Source organism: Amphiprion ocellaris, chromosome 16, assembly GCF_022539595.1.
Source record: "Amphiprion ocellaris isolate individual 3 ecotype Okinawa chromosome 16, ASM2253959v1, whole genome shotgun sequence".
In the NCBI taxonomy this organism is placed as follows: Eukaryota; Metazoa; Chordata; class Actinopteri; family Pomacentridae; genus Amphiprion; species Amphiprion ocellaris.
The window spans coordinates 17,342,630-17,369,482 of NC_072781.1; the positions used below are offsets into that span (position 1 = coordinate 17,342,630).

General features: G+C 42.2%; 2 protein-coding genes across 6 annotated transcripts in view; one reads left to right on the forward strand and one right to left on the reverse strand.

Annotated features, from left to right (window-relative positions):
* Window positions 1-22,684, reverse strand: part of LOC111574718 (signal-induced proliferation-associated 1-like protein 2) — an 88,167-nt gene extending 65,483 nt beyond the window's left edge. For 2 of the 5 annotated variants that reach the window (XM_023279455.3, XM_023279453.3), the window contains exon 1: window positions 22,484-22,681. The gene's annotated coding sequence lies outside the window, so the exon portion shown is untranslated. Of the gene's footprint in view, window positions 1-3,963; window positions 4,155-22,483 lie in introns of those variants that run through there. The other 3 variants (XM_023279454.3, XM_023279450.3, XM_023279452.3) reach the window with 3 other exon arrangements.
* Window positions 22,685-23,253: 569 nt separating this feature from the next.
* map10 (microtubule associated protein 10) lies at window positions 23,254-25,954 on the forward strand. The gene has a single exon (XM_023279461.3). The coding sequence runs from the start codon at window positions 23,347-23,349 to the stop codon at window positions 25,819-25,821; it is 2,475 nt and encodes an 824-aa protein (XP_023135229.2). The 5' UTR covers window positions 23,254-23,346; the 3' UTR covers window positions 25,822-25,954.
* Window positions 25,955-26,853: the final 899 nt, after the last annotated feature.

Here is a 26,853-nt window from a genome sequence, read left to right on the forward strand (position 1 = left end):
TATGTTATATACCATTTCTAACTACAGGGAAGCCCAGGAACTAAATACACTACATATTGCATGCAGAACAAAGCTCACTTGTAAAACACACAGCTGATACACAACTTCTGTGAACAAGACTTTGTCAACATTTCAACAAGTTTTGACATGCACATTGTCACAACCAGAAACAGGTGTTATATTTGTTGTGAACCTGTCATACTACCAGTGAGGATACAGCCTTGCTCTGTCTGTCTTTTACTACTCATCTGCCATCTCATCTCTCATTGACAGACCACATATGTGCACTGAGTAGCCTGTCCCTCCGAGCTAAAATCTTCTACTGAGAGCTTATCACCATGTCATCACTATTCCGACTCGATCCAATTTACCTGGCACTTCCCAAAATCTCACAAATGTATACGCTATATATATATATATATATATATATATATATATATATATATATATATATATATATATATATATATATATATATATATATATGTTTGCACAGAAAGTGAGCGCTGAAACAAAGCAGTTTCTGCAGGAGCGAGACACAATTAGAGGATTTCTGTTTACATCTCGCCGCACACAGACCTGAGTTGACCCAACAGCAGAAGAACAATCAGCAGAAGAGATAAAAAAAAAAACAAAACGAGGTCAGACGGCACAAAGTAAACATATACCCTCAACATCTCATCATTCCTCTGGCGGTGGGCCTCACAATGCACTGTGGGAAATGCCCACGTTCACTCAAACCCAGTCAGTCCCTCAGGTGCATAAATTTGAGGAGAAAAGCATCTATCAAAAAAAAAATAAAATTAAAAAAACACCACAGTGTCTGCAGGAGTCTAACCTCTGGCGTAAGTGCCGCTTCAAAAGAAGTCTCTTTCAAAAGAAGTCTCTTTATGCTCCGTCTGCATTTTGATCTATAAAAAAACCTAAGTAAAAATCCTTTCACCTGTTTCATTTCTAGATCATGGAGCCGAGACAGGAATCTCTGCAAAAAGGAAGTAACTTCATACCAGAATAAGACGTCTATGCTTCCATAGCAGCCAAGGAATATTGAACAGCTTTCCACAGATATAAGACAGACAACAGCTGGAGTACAAGAGGCCATGGTGATATATTCTGAGCTGCACTCACTGATATCTGCTCCTGTGGCTACAGCACTAAACCGAGGTCACTGCCCTCCAACAGTCATCTTGCCACACCTCATCTGTCAACAGTTATGCTCTCATGCGCAAAATTACACAAAAGATAGCTGTTTGCTTTGCCCTGGACTTTGTGGTTTGGACTGGTGGTTATTTCTAGCAGTAGCCTTATCATGGAGGCAGCTTACATGAACACATGAGCTTGTTTTCCTACGCCAGTCCACTGAGTCTGCTCTGCTTTGTGCTAGCTGTAGCTCCATCTGGAACGTGCTGGCTATAGCTGAGTCTGAAGCACAGGGGTCATCCATGATCTGACTCTATTTCACTTGGTTCAGGGAACAGTCAGTATTTACCCAACAGAAACTGCAAAATGGTAAATTCTTTTCATTTCCTGCACACATTTAAATCTCATAATATCTACCATATGCTCTGTTGCAGACAAAGAAAAAGGCTCAGCCAGAAGAAAGTGGTTTGAAACACTGTGATTGTGTATAGAAGCCAGTGAACTTAAGAAAAGGAGGAGTCAAGGTAAATCCAATTATGTGTATACTGATCCTTGCAACATGACTGCACATATCTTTCTCTGTCTCTCTGGAAACACCACTTAGGTCTTTTAAAGTAATTGATTGTATTGAGCAGTGCTAAATCATGCTTTAAATCTATAAACATTAAGGGTACAAAAGCAGTGTTTATGCTTCTAAAACAATCACCAAGCAGTGTTTTCAAATGTTCTATGCTCATTAAATATCGACAACAGATCTGATTTAAGTGCTTTAAAAGATCTGACGCGTGGTTGCAACGAAGCTGACATCTCATTCATCAAATCATTTGTAACAATATTTCTAGTGCAAACACAAAGTGCACCTTATGAATTAGCTCTACTGTTTCTAAATTCCAGTGCCAGATAATGCATTAGGATGACAGCCATTGATAAAATAGAATTACAGCTGCAGCTCTGGAATGATGACCTTTCCATGCCAAGATTAACATAATTACTAACAGCAATCCATCAAGTGCAAGCCTAACCGCAGTCACAGTACTAATGGCAGCGTCAAATAATCACATTGACAAGGTGTGGAGCTGAGCTATGCATCAAAGTTATGTTCGGAAAATAATAGAGCCCCTGTTCTTTAGTTGGACTGAAGATCACATAAAACAACACAACAGAGGTAGTGCTGGCTGTCTGCAGTACAGGAGAGAGGCAGGCCTCCTCTTGCTTCTGCTGAAAATGGGAGTCTCCTGCCCCGCTGCCCTGCCAGCTGGCTATCTGCCCAGCGCCTGCCAGGCAGCACACCGCCATTGTCCTTTAGTTGTTTCAGGGTGATCTGAGAATTAAAATGGACAGGACAACAGATTCTCCTTGTTTATTCACATGGGAACAAAGAACAAGAGCAGCGGTAAACACGAGTGTGCACAAAGTACCAAATTAAAAGATCTCAGTGATGTTTTAAACTTGGTCAAGGATAAAATCGAATTCTGACACAACACTAATCAATACTGACTGATATGGCAAAGGAAATAACACATTATTTGATATGTGACTAGTGGTGCTATCATAAAGTGCTTGGTTGAATGTCAGTTAGCATTATGTAACAACTGGTATTAGTATCACACCCAAGACACACATGCATAGTTTCAGATGTCACTCCCTGAGTCTATTCAGGTCTCACAGACTGAAGCTCCTGAATGTTCCCAACAGAAGGAGACCGTGTTTGTTCTTGGCTGCTCCAGTGGAGCCCCACGAACAGAGAGCACTGTGCTGTGGCCCTTCTCCAAAAGGAACCATCTGTCCCCCAAACTGGGCCTAGCCACACCGGCCCTCACTGCTATGGGGAGACAGAAAGGGACGTGCAGGGTTGATGTGGCCCAGCAGGCCTCCAGTATAAACCACCACCTATTTCCATCAGCACACATCCCCCCTTTGCCACTTCCCAGCAGCCTGCTGCTTTCCCAGCTCCCGCCATACCAATGACAGCCTGTCGGCAGAGTGCACCCTCTCGGGGAGAGCAGGAGAAAAATGGTGAGAAGAGCGCTCTCATCTTGCAAAAGGGAAGCTGTTAAGAGAGTTGTGAGGAGTTCAGATTGAAAGGTCTGAGGAGATCTGTGCTTCTGCGTCTCTGCGGAGGTCAGACAGAGTCCACATTGTCACATTATCACCAAGAAACAGTGCAGCAAAAGAGGGAAGCAGGTAAGCTGTGTGACACTGTTAAGATTGAGAATCAACACACTGACGCAAACACATTCACACGCATCAGCCGGGAAGCAGCATTTATACATTCTGACCGGCAGAGCAACCTCAGCACGCGTCAGTGCCAAGAACCATCTCATCCCACGAACCAACCACCTCTCCTTCCTCATACTCACTTCAGCAGTTCTCAGTTTCTTTTCAAAGTTTGTTTTTCACACTCATCATGGTGTCGCTGACAGAAATCTGGCATAAGTGAGATAATTTGGACTTCTGGGCAGCAGCTGCAAGCTCCACAGCTGACACAAAATAAGGTTTAGTCAACCAGAGGATGCGAGGGGAAGATAACTGTAGGGAGGACAGGAGTGAGCACAGACGTACAGATGAATCATTCATTTATTCACCTCCAACTCTCTTTCCTGCCTCTGCCAGTAACACACACACTCACAAATCCTACCTCTGATACACACCACAGGCAAGACCACTCAGACATTGTCTGAAAACAAGACTTTAATCCCTATTCATAATGCTTTTTAAAGTGCATATTCTGCACAGAAATGCAAGGTTCATGTGCATTATTTTATTAGCCTTTATATAGTTTTAGAAAAAACATTACATAGAAACAACTGTTGTTATCCTTACCTGATTAAGAGAGTTCTTTTTTTTACCAGAGCCATAAATCCTAAGAGCAGAGGACACACAGTCCTGCAAGCCACTGTGGTAATGAGGCCACTGTGGAGATGCTATCCAAATGCATTAAATCCATCAGCCACTTGTTGAGCACAAGCCACCCAAAAACACACAAAAGAAAGAGAAATCCACCACACTTCACAACAGAAAGCCTCAAAAATAAACAACAGTACCACAGGTCTTCCTTCTGCTCTGTCGTCCAATAAGTAGTTGGGAAGAAAACGGAGAAACATATAAGAGAAGGAAGGAGATAGTAAAGTAAGGGCAAGTCTGGCAACCATTGGGGAGTCAATTTAGGGAAATGCATACAGCTGCCCCTTAATGCACACAACCCTCCCCCTGTGACAAAGCCACCAACAGCTGAATGAGACTGCAACATTAGCATATGTAAGGGAAAGTAGGTGGCTGTTCTGGGTGCTGGGGGCACTGCTGAGTGTTGGTTGGTGGCTGGGGGAGGGGGTGGACCGTGACATTCAAAGCTTCTCTAGCTGACAGGAAGGACAAGAAAAAAAAAAGAGAGGGAAAAGCTATTGTTCCCGGGGTAAGATCCCCAGGTCAAGCCTGTGACCTTCCAAGTTCCTTGCGATGGCTGACATTTGGAGCAGCGGGAGACGGAGGAATCCACTTATCCATTCCCTGTCCTGTGAACTACAGCCTGGTACAAAGGTCTGTCTGACAAACAGAGCCAGCAACCATGACCACCTTAAACACGCTGAGATAACGGGAGAAAGACACGACCAGAGAAGGGAATTGCCCTTCTTTCAAAACTGATAATCCCTCTAAGCACATGCCATATGCTAAGCACTGCATATTTTTACCGTCAGCAGAGGCTGCAGCAACAGACAGGAAGGAGGCAGAGAAGGAAGAGGTACGGTGGTCCAAAGAGCATAAGCAAAAATGTCTGAAAAAAGGATTTTGCAGGGCACTACTCTGCTGCAAACAGCTGTAGGTTTAAGGGTCCACATACACATCGAGCAAAAGAAACAGAACCAACAAAGACTGACTGATGTGCTGTCTCACATCTTGTGATAAAAGCTGCACTTAAACATACTGTGACAGCAAGCTGACCACTGTGGATTCTGTGCCTGCCCGCCAGGAGATAAGTCTATTAAAAAGTAGCAAATGGCACAGTAAAAGTTCCACTTTTAACAGAAGATGTCAAGCAACTTCAGGCATCACTAAGTGTTTGATCAGCTGGTGTTTGTTGATAGTAGTCGCCTGTGGTCAGCTTGCTGTGTCATGGTCCGAACATGGAGTCAGTGAAGGAGACTTGTGACTGTAAGGTTTTACGGTTAAAATCTGTGAACGAGCAGGCGAAATGTGGGTGCGGAGACAATAAAGCTCTTCTCAACAGCCTCTGAGGCATTTTTGAGCTGGGTGCATTTAAGAGGAGCTACTCAATAGCCAATTTACCAAAAAAAAACGGCACTTGTGCTTTGCAATAACTAGGTATGAATATGTGTGAATGTGTTTATGTGAAGCCAGTCATTTCTGAGGAAGTCGGTCTTCCTTGGACACATAAAAGCTAAATAAAGAACAGCTCTGTGAGGTAACAAAGTTTTGATTATATATTTCTCCTCTTGTATAATTGAGTTTCAGCAACCTTAATTGGAAAACACAAAAACAGTGTCATTCCAGCCACTTCCTGATGACTGCTTTGCTCTGTCTGTTTCTGGTTGGAGGTAGGAACGTGTTAATAGCAGGAAATGACAGACTTTAATCAAGCTGAATGAATGGCAGCGAGTACAGGTCTTTGTGCCACAGTCTGCTTTGATCCAGCCTCTGCAGGCAGGTTCTCAGCTTTGATTTGAGTTGAGGGGAAGGAAAGAGTTTTATTTGAAGAGTGGGAAGCCCCAGGAGGTAACACTTAGCAGTGCTTGTCACTGCATCCCAGCAAACAGACAAACTATTCATCAGCCTACACATATGTGCAGCAGGGCCTGTGAGGGAACACACTATCCCACAAACGCTGCTCGTTTGCACATGGACGGCCGGGTCTGATGGGTAATTTACATACCAAGGGTAGTCATTACACAAACGGATACACATGCAGGACGACCTACATTCACAAACACTAAAACAACATCTTTCACAGATCATGTTTCAAATGCTGTACAAAGAATGTTGATTGACTTTTGGGCATTTAGCTAATGATCATCTGATCCAATATGATAAACCAAAAAGAATGCACTTTTAGTGTTGATTTTTTCATGATGCACAAGATGTAATTTATCATATTCACACAGGAATTCACATAGAAAATGGGAACATGTGGCCATTCCCAAAGCTTCTGTTGATTCATAGATTCAAAGTTGAGACCTTTGAAACTTTTTAGTATTTTGAATATTTGGATTAAAGAAAGGTTCAGCTCTGTACTTGGTTTTCATTGAGCAAATCAGCAGTGTACTTAACATATAGTATATTTAAGGAAGTAGATACAGTTAATAGCTTTCTACTTGCTTTTTAGAGACTTGAAAACGACACATAGCTTTATTTGTAACCCTCTGAGTCGCAAGCAGTTTCTGAGCTTTGTTTTTGCTACTGTCACATTTTTAACCACTGTGGTCTCATTTTTTACTGCAACGCAAAGCCCTGCACCTCAATGGAAACAGCACAAGCATGGCTAGAAGTAGTGAGAACTCAAAAATGATTGTGGAATATATCACAGCTACAATGCCATAAATCATTAAAGAAATGGAAATTGAATTTGTTTGATAATTCATTTTATAGGAAACTGAAAAAAAACACTGGAATGAACATGAAGAACATTTTTCCAGGTCCCTACAGGTTTTGCCAATACTGGTGAAAAAACAGTGGCTCTACATACTATTGATATTTTACTACTTGCATGTTTATTTGGCTTCCATGCTTCCCTCCTACTTGCTCGGTGTAAACACCTCCTGCATTTCAGCCCAGTTCAGCTGAAAAGTCCCTGAATTTTTCTGATGTGATTGTTGCTTGCAGCTGAGTGAATCATAATTTCTCAGTTAAACTGAGGAGCACTGCATTATCATTTTTTATAGAATCTATTTGGCACAAATAGTTTATTTTTGGCATTTTTTAAAATGACACATTAAGAGTAATGTGGTTTTGATGAAACATCCCAATTTTAAGCTGAGATTTCAAGGATATTCAGAAAGTTGTAATTCAGATTCACACGGTTTCTGGCTCTGATAAATGATGTAATTTTACCAATATTTTATAAGACAACATGTCTTTCAAACAAGCCATCAGGTTTTGAGTTCGGAGAGTTGATGTGCTTGCACTGGATATAAAAGGTCTACATACCCCTGTTGAAATGATAGGTTTTCATAATGTCAAGAAAATTAAATGAATATAAATCACGTCAGAACTTTTTTTGTGCTTCTTGTGAAATTGCAACTGATTCAAGGAAGGTGAATATTAGCCAGAACCCCCCCCCAAAAACAAACAAAGACCTCTAAAAATACATCTTTTGATTCTCTTACAGTACTCATGTCTGTTTGGATAAGAGTCTACTTCGGCATAACTTGATTTGGCAATATTTTCCCACTTTTTTTTCTGAAAATGTTTTAAATCTGTCCAATTAGAAGGGTATCTCCTATGTACAGCCCTCTTCAGTTAAGTCCACCCTGGCTCGGTCATCCCAGAACATTGACCTTTTTGTGAAGCTATTTCTTTGTTGTTTTGGATGCATGCTTTAGGTCAATACCATGCTGAAAGGTTAAATTCATGTTAACCTTCAGCTTCTCTGCAGATGTCTGAAGCTTTTGTGCCACAATCAACAAGTATTTCAAGCTTTTTAATATTTCTCTAAGCTTTAACTAGAGCCTTGGTCCCAGCTGAAGTAAAGCAGCCAAAGCATGATGCTGCCTCTAGCGTTCTACTATCTATGGGTGTTGTGCTGTGTTGTTTTTGCACCAAGCATATCTGGCCAAAGTAATGTCCATGAAGTTCAACCCTGGTCTCATCTGAATGTAGTACATCTTCTTTCTTCATGGGAAAAGACTTCTGTCTGTCTACCCTACCCTGCAGCCCAGACATATGACTAATATAGGAGACTGTTGTCACATGCAGGGAGTAAGCAGTACATGCCAAAAGTCTTGAAACTTCTTTATTGTTGCCATAGGCCTTTTGGCAGCTTCCCTTAACTGTCTTCTCATCAACTTTAGAGGAGCGTCCTGTTCGGGTAGCGTCACTGTTATGTATTATTTTCTCCACTTGTTGATTATTGTCTTCTGTGTACTCATGTAATATTTATTGCCTTGGATACTCATTTTTTACCTGTCTCCTCATTGTTACTGTTCGACGACAAGATCCCATTAATGAATTGAGAGCTCTGTGCGAGCCATGGTTTTTGCTGTAGAAAGCAACCAAGAAGTTGTCAAGATGATTTCACAGGAACAGCTGGACTTTATTTGAATTCAGTCAGCTGGATACCAACTACTATTTTACACTAGACTTAATGTGATCACTTGATTCTGACCACAGCCACATCCTCAATTACAAATGGGTGTACACACTTAAGCAAGGAAAATTTTGCAAGTTTTTCATTTTTATTATATGTATGGAGACTTTCTATATCCACAGTGATTGAGAGTGGTAATTTCTCATTTACCCCTTGGCAAGAAAGCAAATACCAACAGCATTCGGCAGCCTTGAGAGAAGAATTTGGTGGGGAAACTTGTCAAAAGCTCAATGAAATGCTTGTGCATTTGTCCAATCAAAGCACATGCACACTCCATACTGAGATTTCTAACTTTGTGTTAGTACAGATTTAGACTTTCTCTGTAATGCAGCATATTCATTTTCAAAACCAACCTTGAGGGTGACGCTTGTCAATCTGAGGCCAACCTGAAAATCCAACTAAACTCACCATGGTAGTGGAAGCCAATGAGGTTTACTACACAATTACAGTAAACTACTTAAAGCAGCATAATGTGGAAAGGAACAATTTTTTTTTTCCTGATTGCTTCAACCAGAAGACATTTAATAATCTACAGAGAATGAAAGGCACCTGGATCTGCTTAGGTTGAGCACTTTTTCAGGAGGGTGTGACAATAGCCAGCCCTGTGATGCATTTGCTGTCTAGTATTTTTAGTCCTGCTGATAACGGCATGCTTTGGCAAGACAAGTTTCTCTTAGTTATGCAGAGTGGGACAGGAGCTGTTAGGGGAAATGGCCTGTTCTTCCTGCAGAGAGGAAGGCAGGAATAGCAGCTGGCAGGCAACAGGCAGACACAGCATCCCTGAATGTCACTTCTCCCCCTCCTCCTCTGCCACTCTCTCCACCTTCTCTCCTCCTCTCAGTTTGTTCTGTATCTGTTGTCTGAATTCACCAGAGAGATGAAGGCTGCGCTGCCTCCACTATCCATCCAAGTCACTCCATCTCGGAGACAGGCGAAGAGAGTGAAAGGGAAGGGGGTAGTGGGCACACGAGGTGAGGGGGTGGAGAGTAAACAGTGGCTTCGCATCCCTCTAGGTTGTTGCTAGGCAACTTTTTCTGCATATGACAGCCTTGAGTGACAGTAGACCTCCCCTCCAAACAAAGATGGAAAGTTGAGGGAGGGAAAGGAGCGGGGAGCAGAGAGCAGCACAGAGAGGAGTGGTGATCCAGTGAATTCAGGGAAAGACACATAAAGGGGAACCAAGAGGATCAGATGTGAAAAACAATATCACACATATGTGGGTTCCCAACTACCAAGATATGTTTCAGTCATTAACAGAACAGATGAACACTGCTAATAAGTACTTTAAGTTCTATATTTTTTGGCCAAATTACTATATAATTTTGTCTTTTGGGCCTCTAAACAACTCAAAACAAGACAACTATGTCTTTGTTGACTTGGCTACAGTCAGATGACAATAAATACTGCCATATTTTAAGGGATCACATGCCTAGAAAGCTAGGAACCACATATTCAAAACCACAAAGCATAGTCACTGATTTAAGCAACCATATCTCTGTTCATACCAGATAAAGAAAATGTAATTTATGCTGCTGTAATCACACTGCAGAGCAACTAATAGACAAATTTCTGAACACTACAACATTGCCACCAGCACGATGAGGATGTCTTATCTAAGCCTTGTTTATATTTTGCAGTTCTGCATGGTCTTTCATTACCTGTGAACATATGATTAGGATCTGTAAGAAACTCCCGAGGCAGAGCACCCACATTACACCAACACAAACTCCAAACTATACTTTGGCAGAAGTTGGCAGACACTTGTAGTTCCGGCTCAGCAAAGTTTGTGTGCAGCGCAGATGACGTGCTTCATCCATAGGGTGCATAATGAGGGTTTTCGACGATTGCGGGGGCTAAAATTAGCACGTGAATAATAATCACTGGCCAGAGAGCTGCTTTTCATTGGAAGTTTGGCAGGGGGAGAGGGTGCTGGATGCCAGATCAGGGGTGCTGTGCTACGGATGTGGGGAGAGGGAGCAGGCGTTCATGAAGCAAATGAAAGTTGACACTGGAAACCATATCGTTAACAGCAGTACGGGCAAAGTTGCCAGTGTTTTTAGATGACCATAGAAGATGCCAGATGTCTGCACCACAGCTGGCCAGAGAAGTGGAGAGAAGTAATACAAACAAACAAGCAATTTAACAACAGTTAAGTTCATCTACGTATCAAGTTGTTGACATGCGGTAGCTGTTCACAATGAAAGCCTCCTACACCTTGAAGATTGGACAAAAGAAACTTGTAAGATACGCTAAATATATAAAAATAACAATAACAGCAAGAAAGATGATTTTTTTCACAGTGAAGTCAGTGGCCATCTGGAGCATATGTTCCAGCAGAGCAACTTCCTCCTGTAATTAATGAAGTTCTCCAAAGGGAACAGTCTGATTAAGTGAAAACTCTTCTTATTCTCTACAGGCAATGTTTCCAGAGCTCAGAGAGAAATGGCTCTGATAGAATTCCTGAGAACTAGGCGGCCTTGGTTTGTCATGCAGCTGGCATCTCTTTTATGGAGTCACTTTCAAAGCTTTCTCCCTACAAGTGGCATCAAAAACATCTGTTCCCAGCACAGCAACCCACATGAGAGATTGCCCAGCGCTGGCACGATGGCCTGCAGATGTAGACAGCAACCGACATGCAAATGTACATGTAAAGCCTCAGACAGCCGCATTGTGACAGTTAAGACAACAATACGCCAAGAGTCACTGAGGGCAAAAGGGAGGAAAAGAGAAAAGACAAATAGAAAGAGAAAGAGAGGGACTGAGAAATAATGACTATAGTGAAAGGTAAAAATAACTCTAAAGAAGAATGAAAGAAGAAAGAGAACCTGAATAACAAGAGATGATTGGTTATAGTGGAACAGGACAATAATTCTGAGGCAGTGTCTCTTGGCTATATTGAAGGATGTGTAGTGGTACTTTAAATTTCAGGCAGCAGACCAATTTGACCTCCATCCTGTTCAAAGCAGTCCTGTTAGTGGAGGGGCCTGGTAATGTCTGACGAAGTAGCAGTAGCACAGCTATATTAAGGCCGCTGTGTCCACAGCGTACGTGATGCACTCTGCTCAAGCTCACAGCAGTGTAACACACTGTGCATCATTAAGGGAAGTGTGTTTAATTACTGTCCACAGCCCTGTAAAGAGACTACTAGCAGGGGGAGAGTGGATAGAGGGAGGCAATGGGAAATGGCCCGAGTTATTTCCATTCCCTCAGCCCGTTTATGGAAACATTATGGGAGCAAGGTTCAGTTCTCACGGAGGAGGAAAAGATTTGGAGAGTGAGTGAGTAAGAGTGAGAGACATGTGAAAGTGAAGGAGTGAGTGAAAGAGAGAAAGGAGGAGGGACTGTAGAAATGCTGCTTTTAGCTGTTTTCTCTGGAAAAGACCTTGCTCTGTGTGTGTCCTTCATTGTGTGGTTCTCCCTCTGGCAAAGGCCACAAAAGCCTCCATTTATCTATCCTGAGCATCTAGCCTTATTGAGAAAAGACCCTGAAAAGCGGGTAGCCATCACATGTGCCAGGGTGACATGGCTTTTCCCTTGTTAACACTTTAGTCTTGCACTCAGAGTGCACCCAACACAATCTACATGGGAGTGAGGGATTACTCCTGCCGACAAACGGGCAAAAGAGAAGCAGTACATCTGTTCTATATATTTGCATTTCTTTGGTTGAGATCACAATGCACCACTTGACTCGATGGAAAGCGAACATTCTCAGTCAGGCATGAGAAACCCACCCCATCAATGAGGCCTTTTTCCACCCTTTAGTTTCTTTAACCAGGGTAACAGCACATCACAAGGAGCAGCTTGCACTAAACACAATCTGTCAACTCAGAGGCAGACGGGGCCCGTTTATTCACGATTCGCTCTCATCAGTTTCTATTTACTCAGTGTTCTCGGGAGTAGAAAGGGGACCAAGTGCAATTTTAGGACATCGCAATGTGTGCTATTCAGCAATCTGCAGCTCTAATTGCAGAGCAAGAGGAATTTTCTACGTCTCTAGCATTGAGGCACAACAGCTGCAGCTGGCATGGCATTCGGTGGGTGTGTTTTAGGGAGGTGTGGCAGTTAAATGGGTGTCAAACACTAACCTCCCATTGAGAGCCACCCACACACGCACACCTTTGCATAAACACACACAAATGCACACAGTGTAACGTGTTACAATCAAGCTGTTGTGCTTTTGTCTCTATGCACAGCTTAATGACATACCAAAGCATCAGGGGAAATACTGTGCTCTAAAATTCGCCGCCCTCTCTACTGCCTCTCATCAGCACATCCTTGATCTCACTGATTTAGAGAGGAGTCAGCTGCCATAAACTAAAAAAAACACACTCCCACACATTCGCACACACATCCCATTCCTCCAGTCAACAGGTCATCAGCCCCTGATATTTATCTGCATTTATATGCACACATGCTGTACATGACCTATAAAAAAGTGTTGATAGAAAGAATCATTATGAATGCTTTCTTTTTTGCTTTCATATCTTGTCCTTATTCTATTCCCCACCTCGTTACACCACCATCTTCCCATCCCCCTTCCTGAATCCTAAATGAAGACAAATGTCCAGGGAGATGAGCGTGGATGAATTCATTCCTTCCACCAGGATCCAAGTGCACTGATCCGACCTGACAGGAGGCCCCCAGCCAACGGGTGACCTTTGACATTCAGAACTGATCAAGACCAACGATCTGATGAGGTGCTCTTATAAAACGGGGGCGGGGAGAGATGAAGAATGGTGGGGCTGGGTGAAAAGCAAACATCCCAACAGCCATGAGTCTCTGCTGCACACAGCAGCTTTTGCTCCGCTGGTGAATGCACTTGGAAGTCTTTTGACATTAATATTTATGCAATTCACAATGACAGAAAAAGAGCTGGAGTGAGACTCTTTAATGTACTTCGACCTCACTCAAGCAGAGATCGGGCACAAGATGAAAAAAGGGCACAGGAAGGTGTCTGTCCTTAATCACAGAACTGGCCAGATTTTACAACTGCATCCCAAATAAGCACAGATTTCCTTATTCCTCACTTCCTTATCTCTAAACTGCAGCAGGCTCTGAAGAATGTCACCAAGACTGCAGCCTCTGGAGTAAGCACCAAGCGCTGGCAGCGCGATAACTTGCACCAACACAGTGGAAAATAGGAAAGTCTTGCTTTCACATTGCTAGATTGCTAACATTTCCAGCAGGGTCTGATAAGACGAATGACCCCCACAGGCTGCTGGTATAAACAAAATCTTAGTCAACCTGTCTGGTTAATAAGATATACAAATAGTCCTTTAGCACTTTGTTGGGTAATGTTTATGTCTGACCTTGAAATATTTGAATTCTCAGCATTACTATCATCCCTGAGAAACCACAGAGAGTAATACTGTTCAATATTAAATCAATAAGAAGCACGGCCCAGTATGAGACTCCTGGGGCAAAATCCCATCAAGCAGAGGCATACGGCAAAACATTCTTCTTTTTCAGCATCTGAGACTGGAAAAATGATTGTAAAGCCATCATACCGAATACTATGTAGCCATGGGCACGCTGTTGACAACAAAAATACTGTTTTGACCAATCGATAGGGTAGCAGTAGTTCCTGAAATCAACAAACAAAGCAGTGCAGGCTAACCAGGGAATCAGCTCTGTTTGAGCAGAGGTAAATGCAAGATGCCTCCTCAGGGACCCCAGACTCACAGCCTTTCAGTGAAAATTAAACAAAATGAAAGGAAACAATTAACCAACACTCATTTTTCTCTTTGCACTCCCCTTGAAAATGTCAAATGTCACCACCTGAGAGAACGGATCTATGTGTGTGACCTAATGAGCAGCAGAGTGGAGTAGAGCCCATGATGTATTCTTATGAAATATTCAGTAACATTTGAATATTTCTGTGAATACCCCCCCCCACCCCACCCCAACAATTCAGTCAGCAGACTGCACTCTTTTGACTCTTTTCTGTGTATAGTAAAACACTGAGAGCACTATGCTGTAAGAATCCGAAAGAAGCCTACACATGAGCAGGTTGATATTATCAGTACATATGATATCCTGTAAGAAATCTTTTTTACAGAACATAATGGAGAAAAAGATGCTTGGGTTGATTTAGAAATGGTGTCATCACAGCTTGTTGAGTGGAGCAACTTTGACTCAGCACTGTGTGCAGCACATGTAGCAGAGTATGCTTCACAGCTGAGCAGATGGTGGTGCAGAGGCAAGTTTCTTCATGGTATGCTGCTAACTACAAACACATTGCTGGAAAGTTAATAAACAATGAAATCATCATTTTCCCTCCTAGATGTAAATCTAATATATTCGGATATATGAGGAATATTGGAAAATACATCAATATCAGCAGTTTTTAACGATTAAAAATCAGCATCTCCCCCAAAAATCTAATGTCAGTGGGGCTCTAGTGTGGAGGAAAGAAAACACACTAACTTTTAGCTTCATGTAAGTATATTAAATATTCTTCAGTGTAAAATATCTATAAACATGTTGGGAATTTACTTTGACCTCTGACCGATGATGTTTGTGTGTTCCTCCCAAACACAGATTAACTTGAGACAGATCAGAACAGTGTAATTACACAGCTGCTCCTGTGGTCAGATATACAGCACCTGGCTGTGTATCCAGCAGTTGTGTGTTCATTGTGTTTTGGCGAGCTCAGCGCTGAACTGTATGTGGCCCTACAGTGCTGTTTACATTTCAGAGTGGTTCCAAAGGCTTCCAGTAAACATGGCCTGGGGAAGGTAAGCACTGACTGAGCACACAGTGTAGCTGCTGAGCATTGTAAGAATTCCATACAGATCTCTAGCTGGGATCTGAACATAGTGTCTGGGACACTTCTTGCCTCATTGTGTTACGTAATCTCTTATTCTTCTGCTGCCTCTTCTTTTAAGGCCGTAAACCCACATAAAGGCTATCACTCAGCACTGCCCCTCTAGCTCTGGATACCACAGCATCCCACCCCCCGTAGCTAACCTCCAAACGTCCATAGCAGCTTTCAATACACTTCACCGGAGGGGGAGCAGTTGATCTCAGACAGTGCGATTACAGAAGCAAGAGAATAGAAAAAAATCAGGCCACTGTCACTCCAGATCATTATCCTCCTTCAACAGCCTTTACAAATTGTATCAAAGGAAGGCCAGTTGAACTGATGTTGCAAAGTAAAGGAGGAAAAAAACAAGTGAGATGGAATATACTACTCTAGCTTTGAATTAGCTCTGCTTGGCTGAGCCAATGCTCCTTAAACACATCATACCATCGCTGCAGCCCCAAGTACAAGGAAAGGCCAGGCTGACTGCCAGCCATGCACAGTTCAGCTCCTTTCTGCTTTAGCCTTCCCTTCTACTTTGTGTAAAAGGGTTTCCCATACACACCAGTAACTCCAGTATCTCAGGCTTGTCTAAAATAGTCAGAGGCTACTATGTCTTTGCTAATAGCAACTTACAAGAATAGGCCAGAGGCAACGTCATGCGTAGGGCATTTTTGTGCTCCAGTAAAAAAGCTACATTATAATGTCCTGGTTAAATCGTGTGCATAATTCAAAAGAACAATCTGAACTGAATGAACTAGATACAGGGACAAAATATAAATATTTCGAAGGATATTGAGGGCAGTACAATGTTTATTTAAACCAAATGAAGTTCTAGAAAATGAAAAAAGATTCTTGGAAGAATGCTATAATGCTTCTAACTTCTTCTTGCCAACACTTAAAAAGGTTGCGGTAGCTGTCCGCTGCTGTCAAATGAAATTACACCATCAAAATTATACATTGCATCACACCGCTTTGAAACTCACAGTGAAAAGAAAAGTACAAATAGCCAAATTTGTTATATAGTTTGGGAAATCCCAGGATAACTAAACTCATTATCATGATTTATGGGAGCAGAGGAAATACAAATACGAACAACATCCTCCTCCCAATGTGTTTCATCAGCACTTTCAAAAAACACAATGACAGACTACAGACCATGACTAGACTTTCTAATTTGTCTCATGTCAGTGAGCTGGCAACATGAAAGGAACCAACAACAAAACAGACACTTTCTCACAATTGATAAAGGACTGTTTAGGAGAAAGTTCCTTCCTGTAAAATAGAAATCCTGTACATTCCACTCTGTGAACAAAGTCTAACAGGACAACTCAGTGGTGCTAAACAATACAGAAAAAAAGCACAAAGGAGTAATATTCGACTTCATAGCGTGAAAATACATTGCATGTTTCTTATATTCTTAAGCCCTCAGCTATTAGGCACTTCTTATACCCGACAGTGTGATATCTAATGAGGCAATGCTGCTACTGATGCAGATTATACTGAATTTTAACCGAAGCTACTGCTCAACAACGGTGTAAAAGCACTGCAGTGCGCCGGTGAGGTTAAGTGAAGGATACTGGCCCCGGCAGCAATGCCTCAGCAGTTTGCACACACACGCACGCAAACACACTAAAGCCGAGCACTTTATGGCACATCTGTCACGGCTCTGCTCCATTTGAGTTGTTAATTACAATCACCCTCTATCAGAAACAAGTCAGTGTACTTCTACGCTTTAAAGCAACTCGTCCGACGGCTATTTGCTCCTTGGCTTACTCTGGGTTGATTTGACAGTCAAGGGCACAGATGTTTGCATGGAGGGTTTCGTGCCATATTGGCCTACATTTTAAGGTTACAGGACCAGCTTATTATGTCCTCAAGGCACAGCATGACTAATATTACATAAATAGATGTTATTAAATACATAATGTTATGAATAAAATGGGGAAAAACATCGATAATCCAATAAAGTGAGGAAGGATTCTGTCCACTGTGCAAGAATATAATGTATTCATTATTTTATCATTACTATGAATTGTATTTCTCCATGTGTATTTCATTTTACAATTTAGTTTGTATCTCATAGTTTTACAAATGAGGCATACATACTGAGGTTTCAATAATTAGACAAAGATAAAGAGAGAAAGTCCACAGAGGCCATGATGGCATTCAGTCTAGACTCTGGCTGTATTGTCCACACAAAATCCTGTCCATCTATTCAGACAGACCCTTTCTTTTTCGCTACAGTAAGAAAGAGGTATGCACAGCGGCACTAAACCAAATCCCTTCTTATCTCCCATTGGAGGCTGGCCACGACTGCAGAGGTCAGTTGTCCCAATTGTCTGGGCCTGCTGAGGGGAACACAGACTGAGTTAACCCCTTGGGTCACTGCTGGTCCTTGGACTCAGTGGCCATCGGGTTAATGATTGGCCAGCGCTCATTCTCTCCATTGTGGCCCAGTGACAGACAAGTAGACAAAACATGTAGGGAGGGTCAGCAACTTTTGGTGGCCTTTTCTCCAACATTCCTGATATGGACACTAATGAGTCCCTGAGGGAACATGGAGTGCAGACATAATTTATCTTGGTAAGACGCATTTTCCTATATGCTTGACTAGTGCAGATCCATAATGTATGAACATGATGTTTTTTGGAGCCATATTGTTAAATTATGGGCCTGGTAAAACAAAGAATGATTCTTCTCTCCTTACAGCTCTGACAAGTGGTGTTTGCACTGCTGTCCACTGGGAAGAATTTGTCAGGAAAGGATAAGAAATTTAACAGTTGTATGGATAACCAGCGGATTGAGGTGCATAAATGGCAAAAGATCTTGATTTTCAAAATCTTCAGTGAATATGATGTTGTGACTCCTTTACACCGATACTCCGCCTTTACTAACTGAGAAAACCAAGATTTCACTACTGATTCTGGGATCTGGAGGAATATGTACATCTGTATTTACTGTCAGGGCTACATTCGTAAACCACTGCACTACAGTACAGATCATATGTAGCTCCATATTTCTGTCATGTATGTAGGATGAAGCTTAGTCCAGAAAACCATGTCAGATTTCAAAAGGTCATGAATTACAATAAGATCAAAGCTGATCAAAGCTGACAACATGGAAATGTTTTCATGACTATGACACGCAGAAATATCTAATGCATGGGATAATGCAATATGTCACAGGTTATTCACTGTCTGTACTCCAACAAAAAGGCTTTAAAACAGCTGTAAAAAGGACACACGGAATAATATAGCATCCATTGCTCCAGCTGAAGTTATCAGAAGACTAATCTGTTCTATTAATGGCCGGACTATGCATGAGCAGACAGGGATGGCAAAGTCGGTCATCAGAGGGCTCAAACCTTCAACCCCCACATCCCAGTCCTTGGCTGTGTGTCGCCAGAGGTTGACAGGGTCCTCACCAGCACTGACACGATCAGCATTTGACTTCAGTCATTATACCATCTGCTCCATCCAGCAGATTCCCCCCGAAGCCATGGTGCTGTGTTTTTACTCAAATGTGCCTGGCACGACAGCAAGCCACTGGGTGAGCAGCAAAAGGGTGGCTAATTGAAGGGCAGAACAGATGCAAGAAGTAAAAGACAAAAGGGATGGATTGATGTAGCTGCTATTTTAGCAGCTTTTTTCTGAGATGGTAATAATTAACATCATTATCATCTAATCTTAAACAAGATAACCATGGAGATGCGCAAAATTCTCCCATTCATCCATAGAAACCAGTTCAATTAAGTGATTCCTGGTATTATATCTGACATTGCCATCTGTATCTAATCTACTATATCTACTGTAAGGCTTAAACACATCAGTGAGGTTAGATTAACCAACCATGCATCTGCTAGACACAAACAAACAAACAAACAAGCAAAGTGGCACATAAGGGCATCAATCCACATCGAATATGTCCCTAGGAAACGCACCACAGGCCATAACATCTCATTTCTGCATCACATAAGAGTGAAATATGGCACTAAGAAGGGCTGTTGGTGCTCTACTGTGGTTCCCTGACATGACATATGCCGGCATCTGATCCAGCTGTTAAACACAGCGTCTTAATACCATTACGCTGATTACATGAGAAGTCGCGTAATGTGCAGCACACGCAAAAATGATCGATGACCCTAGGAGAATCCAACATGCTAATCTCAAAGCAGTGAGAGCATCAAGATCATTTAGTAGTGGCGTTTCAATTTCATTTCACAGAGAATCATGGTGTATTGTTGCTTTTTTATTCAAAACTAATTGGAGGTATCATTAGCAACGGAGGAGGCAGTTTTGTTGCTTTTATATGGTGTTACAAGTTTGACATCCAAAATTAAAAGAGAGACTTATTTCCAGTCTGTGCCTACTCTGAGCACATAATGAACATCGCTCAACAAACCACCCACATCTATCACAAACAGACCCCTAGTGGAACAAGGGATGAATTCATAAGAAAACATCATCCTAATGACTTCATCTATGCTTTCCGTGACAATGAGTAGTGAGCTTAAATCCTTCCATAAATCCAGACTGCCATCAAAACAAAGCCTGACAAAAAAAGACAGAGAGAAAGACTGACTCTCACAACAGGAGCAGGTAGCATGTGATCCCTTGTCTGCTGGTTGGTTGGTTTTGAAGCAACAGGATTTGGTTGGGGAGGCCTATTGTGACTCCTGGCTAGCCAGACAGCCAGCCGGTCAGCTGGCACACACCAGACCGGGTTTCCTGATCCTCGTCACATGCATGGGATGTGGGATCTGTTGGAAATGTGCGCGCTACACGGTTTGTTTCTATGGTACAAAAAGGAGAAATGCATCACCCCTAAAAAAAAAAAATCGTGGTCTGAACCAACCTATAGTGTTCTCCAAATCATGACTAGTCAGCACACCGGTAGCAAAGCACCATGGGAACAGAGACAAACAAGGGGATAGATCATGAGACCGGCCAGGCGCAGTGCTGTGGGTGTTACAGCAAGAGGAAGAGAAATCAGCCACTACTGTTAAGTCATTTGTATGTTATGGAAATATCTTTACAGTTTCGGTGTCACAAACCTAAGATAACGGCTGTAACTCGAGTTCGGCGTCTCCGAGGCCACTTGGCCAGAAGACATCCTAAACAGCTCTGTAATGATAGCAACTGGTTATGGCCTGTGGGCATGTTACAGGAAGCTGTTTCTCCTCCAGACCTGACAGGTGCCTTATTGTTCAGCTGAGCACGCATTGTGCACATAACTTTATTTTGAAAGACATATCTATCCAGCTCAATTACCCATTGTCTGGCTAGTCATGCAGAAGGTGCTGTTTGAAATGGATGAGAACATATTTCTTCTTCAGGGCCTTCTCTGCAGCCTGTTAATGGCAGAATGCAACAGATCTCTATTCACAATTGAAAGGCTTATCCTGGCAGTGTGATTATCATGGCTCCTGTGTAGGCCTCCCTCTAGGAGTGTGCTGCTGGCAGAGGGTTAGATGAGGTATGTAGTCAGCTTCATTTTTAACAACATTCGGGAAAATCTTGCCTTCAATGTATCTTTCATCTATTTGTAAAAAAAAAATTTTTAAAGCCTACATTCCCTTCTGCAGTGTAACAAAACCACAGACTTTCCAACAGAAAATTAAACAATCCAGGAATTGAGTGAAGCACTTTAACTTAAAGATCATATAAGTATTTGGTGCAAAAACATAATAAGGAAAGGCAGTAATCCACTGGAAAATGGGTTGGCTAATAGAAATATGTGCACGATGACAGGGAAAATGATTACATTAACGGGGTTGTTTTCCACTTTTGTACACAATAGTAGCAAGATTTTCACACATCACTACGGATGTCTTTATTCAGGTTAGTGGTCAGTTGAAAGATTGCCTCCCTAATGTGCAGACCTGTGGTAGCTGGAGTTAAGCCAAGCATTTAAAGGAAAAAATGTTAAATGATATTGCAGGCCATGAACATATCTTAGCCATCTTAAAAACACTCCTGTGCCTACTTAGTTCAGCACAGCCCCATGGAAAAGTAATCTTTCCCAGACATAAAACCCTGTGAAAAATAATGGTGTCTTATTGATTTTAACGCTCCAGGAGCAGAAAACGCTTTATGCTTGATCTGTTCAGATGGGATCTGCACAGCCAAAGGGACATAAGGCCAGAAAACTAAAAATTAACCAATGGAAACTTGCATTTAAACTCAACAGTGCCTAGTTGTGTCTGCAGCTTGCCACCAGCAAATGACTGGGCCTATTTATTTCCCTTTATTGGGAATTTAGTTACAGTGGAGGCTAAACTTCCTGCAGGAAGACAGCAAAGGATATGGTGCTGGAAGACAAACAACATTTGACTCGCTCTCCCAGGGGAGTATACAGTACAGTGTATGTTGAATAGGCCAGCAATAAAGCAAGACTGCATATGTTGTGTACAAGTGGACTGCCTGGTATTATTTATGGAGAATCCAAACAACTATGATGTTGGGGGAAATTGTTCTTTGTCTGGACATACTAACAAGCTCCTGCTGCAACAAAACAGCAAGAATACCCCAAGTAAACACATAACACAACAGCAAATTGCCTACATAAATAAAAACACACAGCCACTCTGTGCCTCAGAAAAATGGAATATGTCCTGTGAGAGTATAACTGTGGGTTTCACCTACAGTAAGAGTGTGAGGGCTTTATTACCAGCTGGACAATGATGCCTTTATCGCCCCCCACTGTTTTCATGGAAGCACGCCACTGAACAAATTCATTCAAAAATATTTCTGTGCAAACCCAGTCCAGTTAGCACCACTCCTCCAACACATACACACAGACCACCACCAAGAATGAGACGAGTAATATTAGCTAAAAAATTAAACAACACAGCCAGGAATGTGGCGATGAAACTGAATGTAGTTAGCACTGAATAGGGTTTATATGGGAGGTTAACATAGTGGTACATAAACAAACAGGAATCAAGTTGAAGTGACCAGCAACAGACACAAATACAGGCTATAGATAGTCTACAGCTGAAACATCATATCATTCTGCCATTTTACGTTCCTCCCTCAAATTACAGCAGCTTGGAAGCAACTTTATCCTTTGTGTTCCCTGTAAACCACCGATAAACCAGTGAGTTCCCCTCGCTTCACTCACTGTGTAGCTTTCGCTCCCCACTTTCAGCTACAGCTGCACTTTTCTTTTTACTTTGTTGCTCCGTTCGGAGGCAGAAAAAAAGACACTCGGGCTTTTACCTTCCAGTGTGAGCGGAGTCCTGTCCGGCTTCTGTTAGTTATCCTTTAAATGGTAAAAACCAGCTGAAGTAGGCGGCAGTCGCTCTCACATCGCCCTCGTTCAGTCTCAGCCTCCAGACTGAAGTCGTACGGACCATAGCGATACCCATCCAGCACCTACCTCCGTGATGACAACACGCAGCGGGGACAGACTCCGCCCACCCCGGACAAACTCTCACCCTTCTCCGGTCTGCTCTGACTAATTATTACTCACACATACACAGGTTTTGTCGGCTGATATTGAAGGGAAACTAAGAGACTAGTGTCCACCACAGACTAGAGGTGAATAATAAGCTTGTTAACTAAGTCTGGTAGCCTTTACTGGCTTTCACCACTGGACTATTTTAGTCTATAAACCCAGTAAGCCCTACAGTGGCACCATCTGGTGAACTGCAGAAAAGTTGCTCTCTTAAACTACCTAAATAAATTATCATCCTTATATTTATTCTTTTTGAGCTTGAGTAATCCTTTAATTTATTAAATATGTAATTTTTCCGATGTTTTTCTTTTTCCCTTCGTGTAAACTTGTTCACTAACTCCCACCGTTACTTTAATTCACAAATACAATGAACACACTAATTATTTATTACTAGAAAATAAGTAAAACTACCATAATACTATCAAATTCTTGTATAAATCAGTGTTGAGTGTTTATTAAAAAATCTCTTTAAACTTCGTTTCCCAGATACCCCGCGTCGTTTTATGACGTAAAATGCTCGCGACAATTTCATGTTTCCATGGAGCCGACAGAAGCTAAAAGGTCGAGTTTGCGGATTAACTAACAGCCTATTAGTTGCTTCTTTTGTGGTCGAACAGCTTTCAGGATGTCAGGGCAACAAATTAGCGATAATTCCGAGACTCTGTTTTCGTTTGAGCTCATGGTGGAGAATATACGAATCGAGAAACATTGCAAAGTGTCCGACGAGCTGGCTCTTGGAGTGAGATTACTGGATTTCCCAACGCTGCTAATTTATCAGCCTCAGCAGAGCAGCAGTAGTGTTAACCAGCCCGAGCAGAATGAAGGGGACAAGCGGGGAGAATACGCTTTTCACAGAGGCAAGTCTTGCTTCTTCAAAATGAACCTGAACTCACTGCACGTCCAGCTATCTAACACCCCTCTGTATGCGATGGTGTTGGATGTGAAAGAGGAGATCCCCAGATTAGTTGGCTCCTCTCTGATATCACTGGCCAAAGTGATGGACAGGATCGGGCAGGATGTGACTGAGTGTGGTGTTTCTACTCCCTCTTCTCACAGTGAAAGGGGGATTGTTGCTATATGCAACCTCACGGGGGAGAAAATTGGATCGATATCTCTGAGTTATAAACTGTTATGCCTGGGAGCAAGCTTACTGCCACATATCACGGAAAGGAGGGGCCTGGAAAGCACAAGTGGAGGACTACAAGAATGTGTCAAGGAGACAAACAAATCTGCTGAATCATTGCCTCTTGACTGTGGTAATATGGGATCACTAACACCGGACATGTGTGACTTAAGCAGAGACATCCAAAACAACAGACTAGCAAACGCAAAACTCTTGTTAAATGAGGATAAGCAGAACGATGATGCTGAACACAGACCAACGAACCAAACTGAAGCCAGTTTTGAAGAGGATTTAACTGTATTCTGTCCCCCACATCTTTACTACAGTAATTCTGCAGAGGAAAAAAGCAGAACGGAAGAAGGGGATTACAAATTATTGAACATAGACTCAGAAGCTTTTACATTTGAAGATTCATGTTCTGAGGATGAATTGAATGAAAAGGAAGCTGGAGTTTCGGTGATGCATCAAAAAGGCAGCCACAATGCAAAAGTATCAAGCAGCCAAGAAGCAAGTGGGGTTACCCCAAATGTCCTTGGGGAAGCTTTACAACAGTTGCCTCTGCTAAATGCTCTTCTTGTTGAGCTGTCACAGCTGAATGGGCAGATCCCACAGCAGTCCTTGACTGTTCATCCCAGTCTAGCTTGGATTTACAGGCCTGCTTCCACAGAGGCTTCAGCTGGGCAAGGAAACAAACCACAAAATGCCCAAACCAAGTCATTGCAGAAAGCTAAACAAGGGACTAGTCCCCATTTAAAACATTTACATCCCCCCAGAACTTGTTCTACACCCATAAAAGTGAAAGACAAACAAGAACAAGCTTTAGTAGACAGCAAAAGTTCTAGTAAATCTCCCAGGAAGAAGCTTGTATATGGAACAACTAAAACATTTAATCTAAGGCTGAAGCAGATTTCTCCTCTTAAAGTAAAACATCGAGAATGCATGGACTTAATACAGAATGAAACACAATTTACTATGACCAAAGGACAATCAAAGCCAAGTAGTAAAACCTTGAAGTCCAGCAAAAGAAAATCAGTGTTAAATCAGAGCTCCAATCTCAATGAACACATTGAGACAGTGATACAGAGTGTCACATTGGACTCTGCACTGAAAGGAACAATCACACTGAAGCAGAAAAACCAGCATGGGAAAGTTCATGTTAAACAAGACAGAGACACTGAGAGAATGTCAGAAAAAACTTCCCTCTCTGAAAGAGACTTGAAATTTATTCACATCCCCAGTGTGGATAGCGACAGTTTTCCCCAAAGCAATGACAAGAAGGAGCATCACAGCGAATCAGATCAATCACAGTCTGAGTCTGACAGGGGCAAAGAGAAAACTCAATCTGCAGGAAGCAGCAGACACAGCAGCCCAAACTCTTCATTTTCAGACCTGAGCAGGGAAGAAAATGAGGAGGCAGACTACGCTGATGACTTTAACAGTTTTGAACCCAGTGATGCCTACTCTCCTGACCTTGTGAGCAGCCCTGAACCCTCCAGAGCCAAGACTCCAAAGTCTCCTGTCTTGTGCTACTCAGACTCAGGATCTGAAGGTGTCCAGAGGAGAGTATCTGTCCTCCCTGTGCCTGTCAAAGCCTCGAGCTCTCCACAGCGTGCTCTGAGGGGTACCCACATCATCCGACCTCGAACACACACCTCGGCCCTCAGCTTCTCCTCCGACGATGGTACCAGAGATGGGTCGGCTTCATTACAAGCTACAAGTTCCAGAAAACTGACAGCAGCCAGTAGCAGAGTGGAATGGAGCTCTGGTGGCGAGAGCTTCATGTCCTCAAGAGATCAAAGGAGTGAGTCAGGCAAGAACAACGACACAGTTCGAGGACTTTCTGCAGAATCCAGATGCTCTTTTGAACCCCAGGAGGTAGAGGGAGTGGAGGATGAGCTTGGATCTTTGGATTTCAGAAATGAGTATCAGCATATCTCTAAGCTAGTGGCCAGGAAACTCCCTGGGTATACTATGTAAAGAAAAAAGTACACATTATGGTAAAAATCAAGACTGCAATATTTTTCTTTTCACTAAATCAAACAGATGAGTTGTAGTACTGTAGTGTGCACTTGTAATGTCTGGAAGTGTTTTTAATAAAGACAAGTTTTTGTAGAAATACTGTGTCCATTTTCTGTCAGTTATTAATAGGGTACTAGATAATCACATCAAGTGTTGGACTATGAGTCTATTAGTAACATAAAAGAGGATGGAATATCTCTCTTTGCACACTGTTTATGCAAATCATTGAACTTAAAAGCTCTCATTTCAAGGTAGATTTGTTTCAAGCTGCAAAACTCCAAGAGAAGCTTCTGATTTCAGGGTATTTCCTTCAAATCCCAGCTGCTACTTTGCATTTTCCCTTGATATTGTTTAATATGAAAAACACAGACGGCTATTCTATTCATTTGGAAATGGATGTGGTGTGTTTTGCATAATACATTTGAACAACTGCATCAATAGTGAATGGCAGTGTTTCAGTTTTATTCCACCTTACACTTGGCCACCTACACTACTTGACTGTGGTTAAGAGGAAAATGCTGTACTATTTCTTCCACTACATTTATTTGACAGCTTTAATTAGTTGTTTCTTTTCAGACTACAATTTTGAACCCCATATTAACAATCTGTGGTCACTGTTATGCATCAACAAGGCAGAAATACACAGAAGGATACATAACACAGGCCTGCATCTGTAAAAGTGAAAGATAAACAAACAAGAAGCTTCGGTTTAGAGTAAAGGATCCAATAATCCACAATAATCTCCTGAGGAAAAAAACTTGTATATGGAGGAACTAAAACAGTTAATTCAAGGCCAAAGCAAATTTCTCTTCTCTTGTGACAGCACCTGGGTACATTTCTGAACTTCTCTGCTTCGACTCTATTTCAAGGCCTCTTACATCCCCTGAACAGCTGCGTTTAGCTCTTCCACAATTAGGACGAGCGGATAAGAGAGATAAATCCTTTATGATGGCAGCTCCAAAGCTTGAACAGCCTTCTTTTTTCAATCAA

Coding starts and splice junctions, on each gene's coding strand:
- map10 (XM_023279461.3), top strand. CDS start 23,347: ATGTCAGGGCAACAAATTAGCGATAATTCCGAGACTCTGTTTTCGTTT.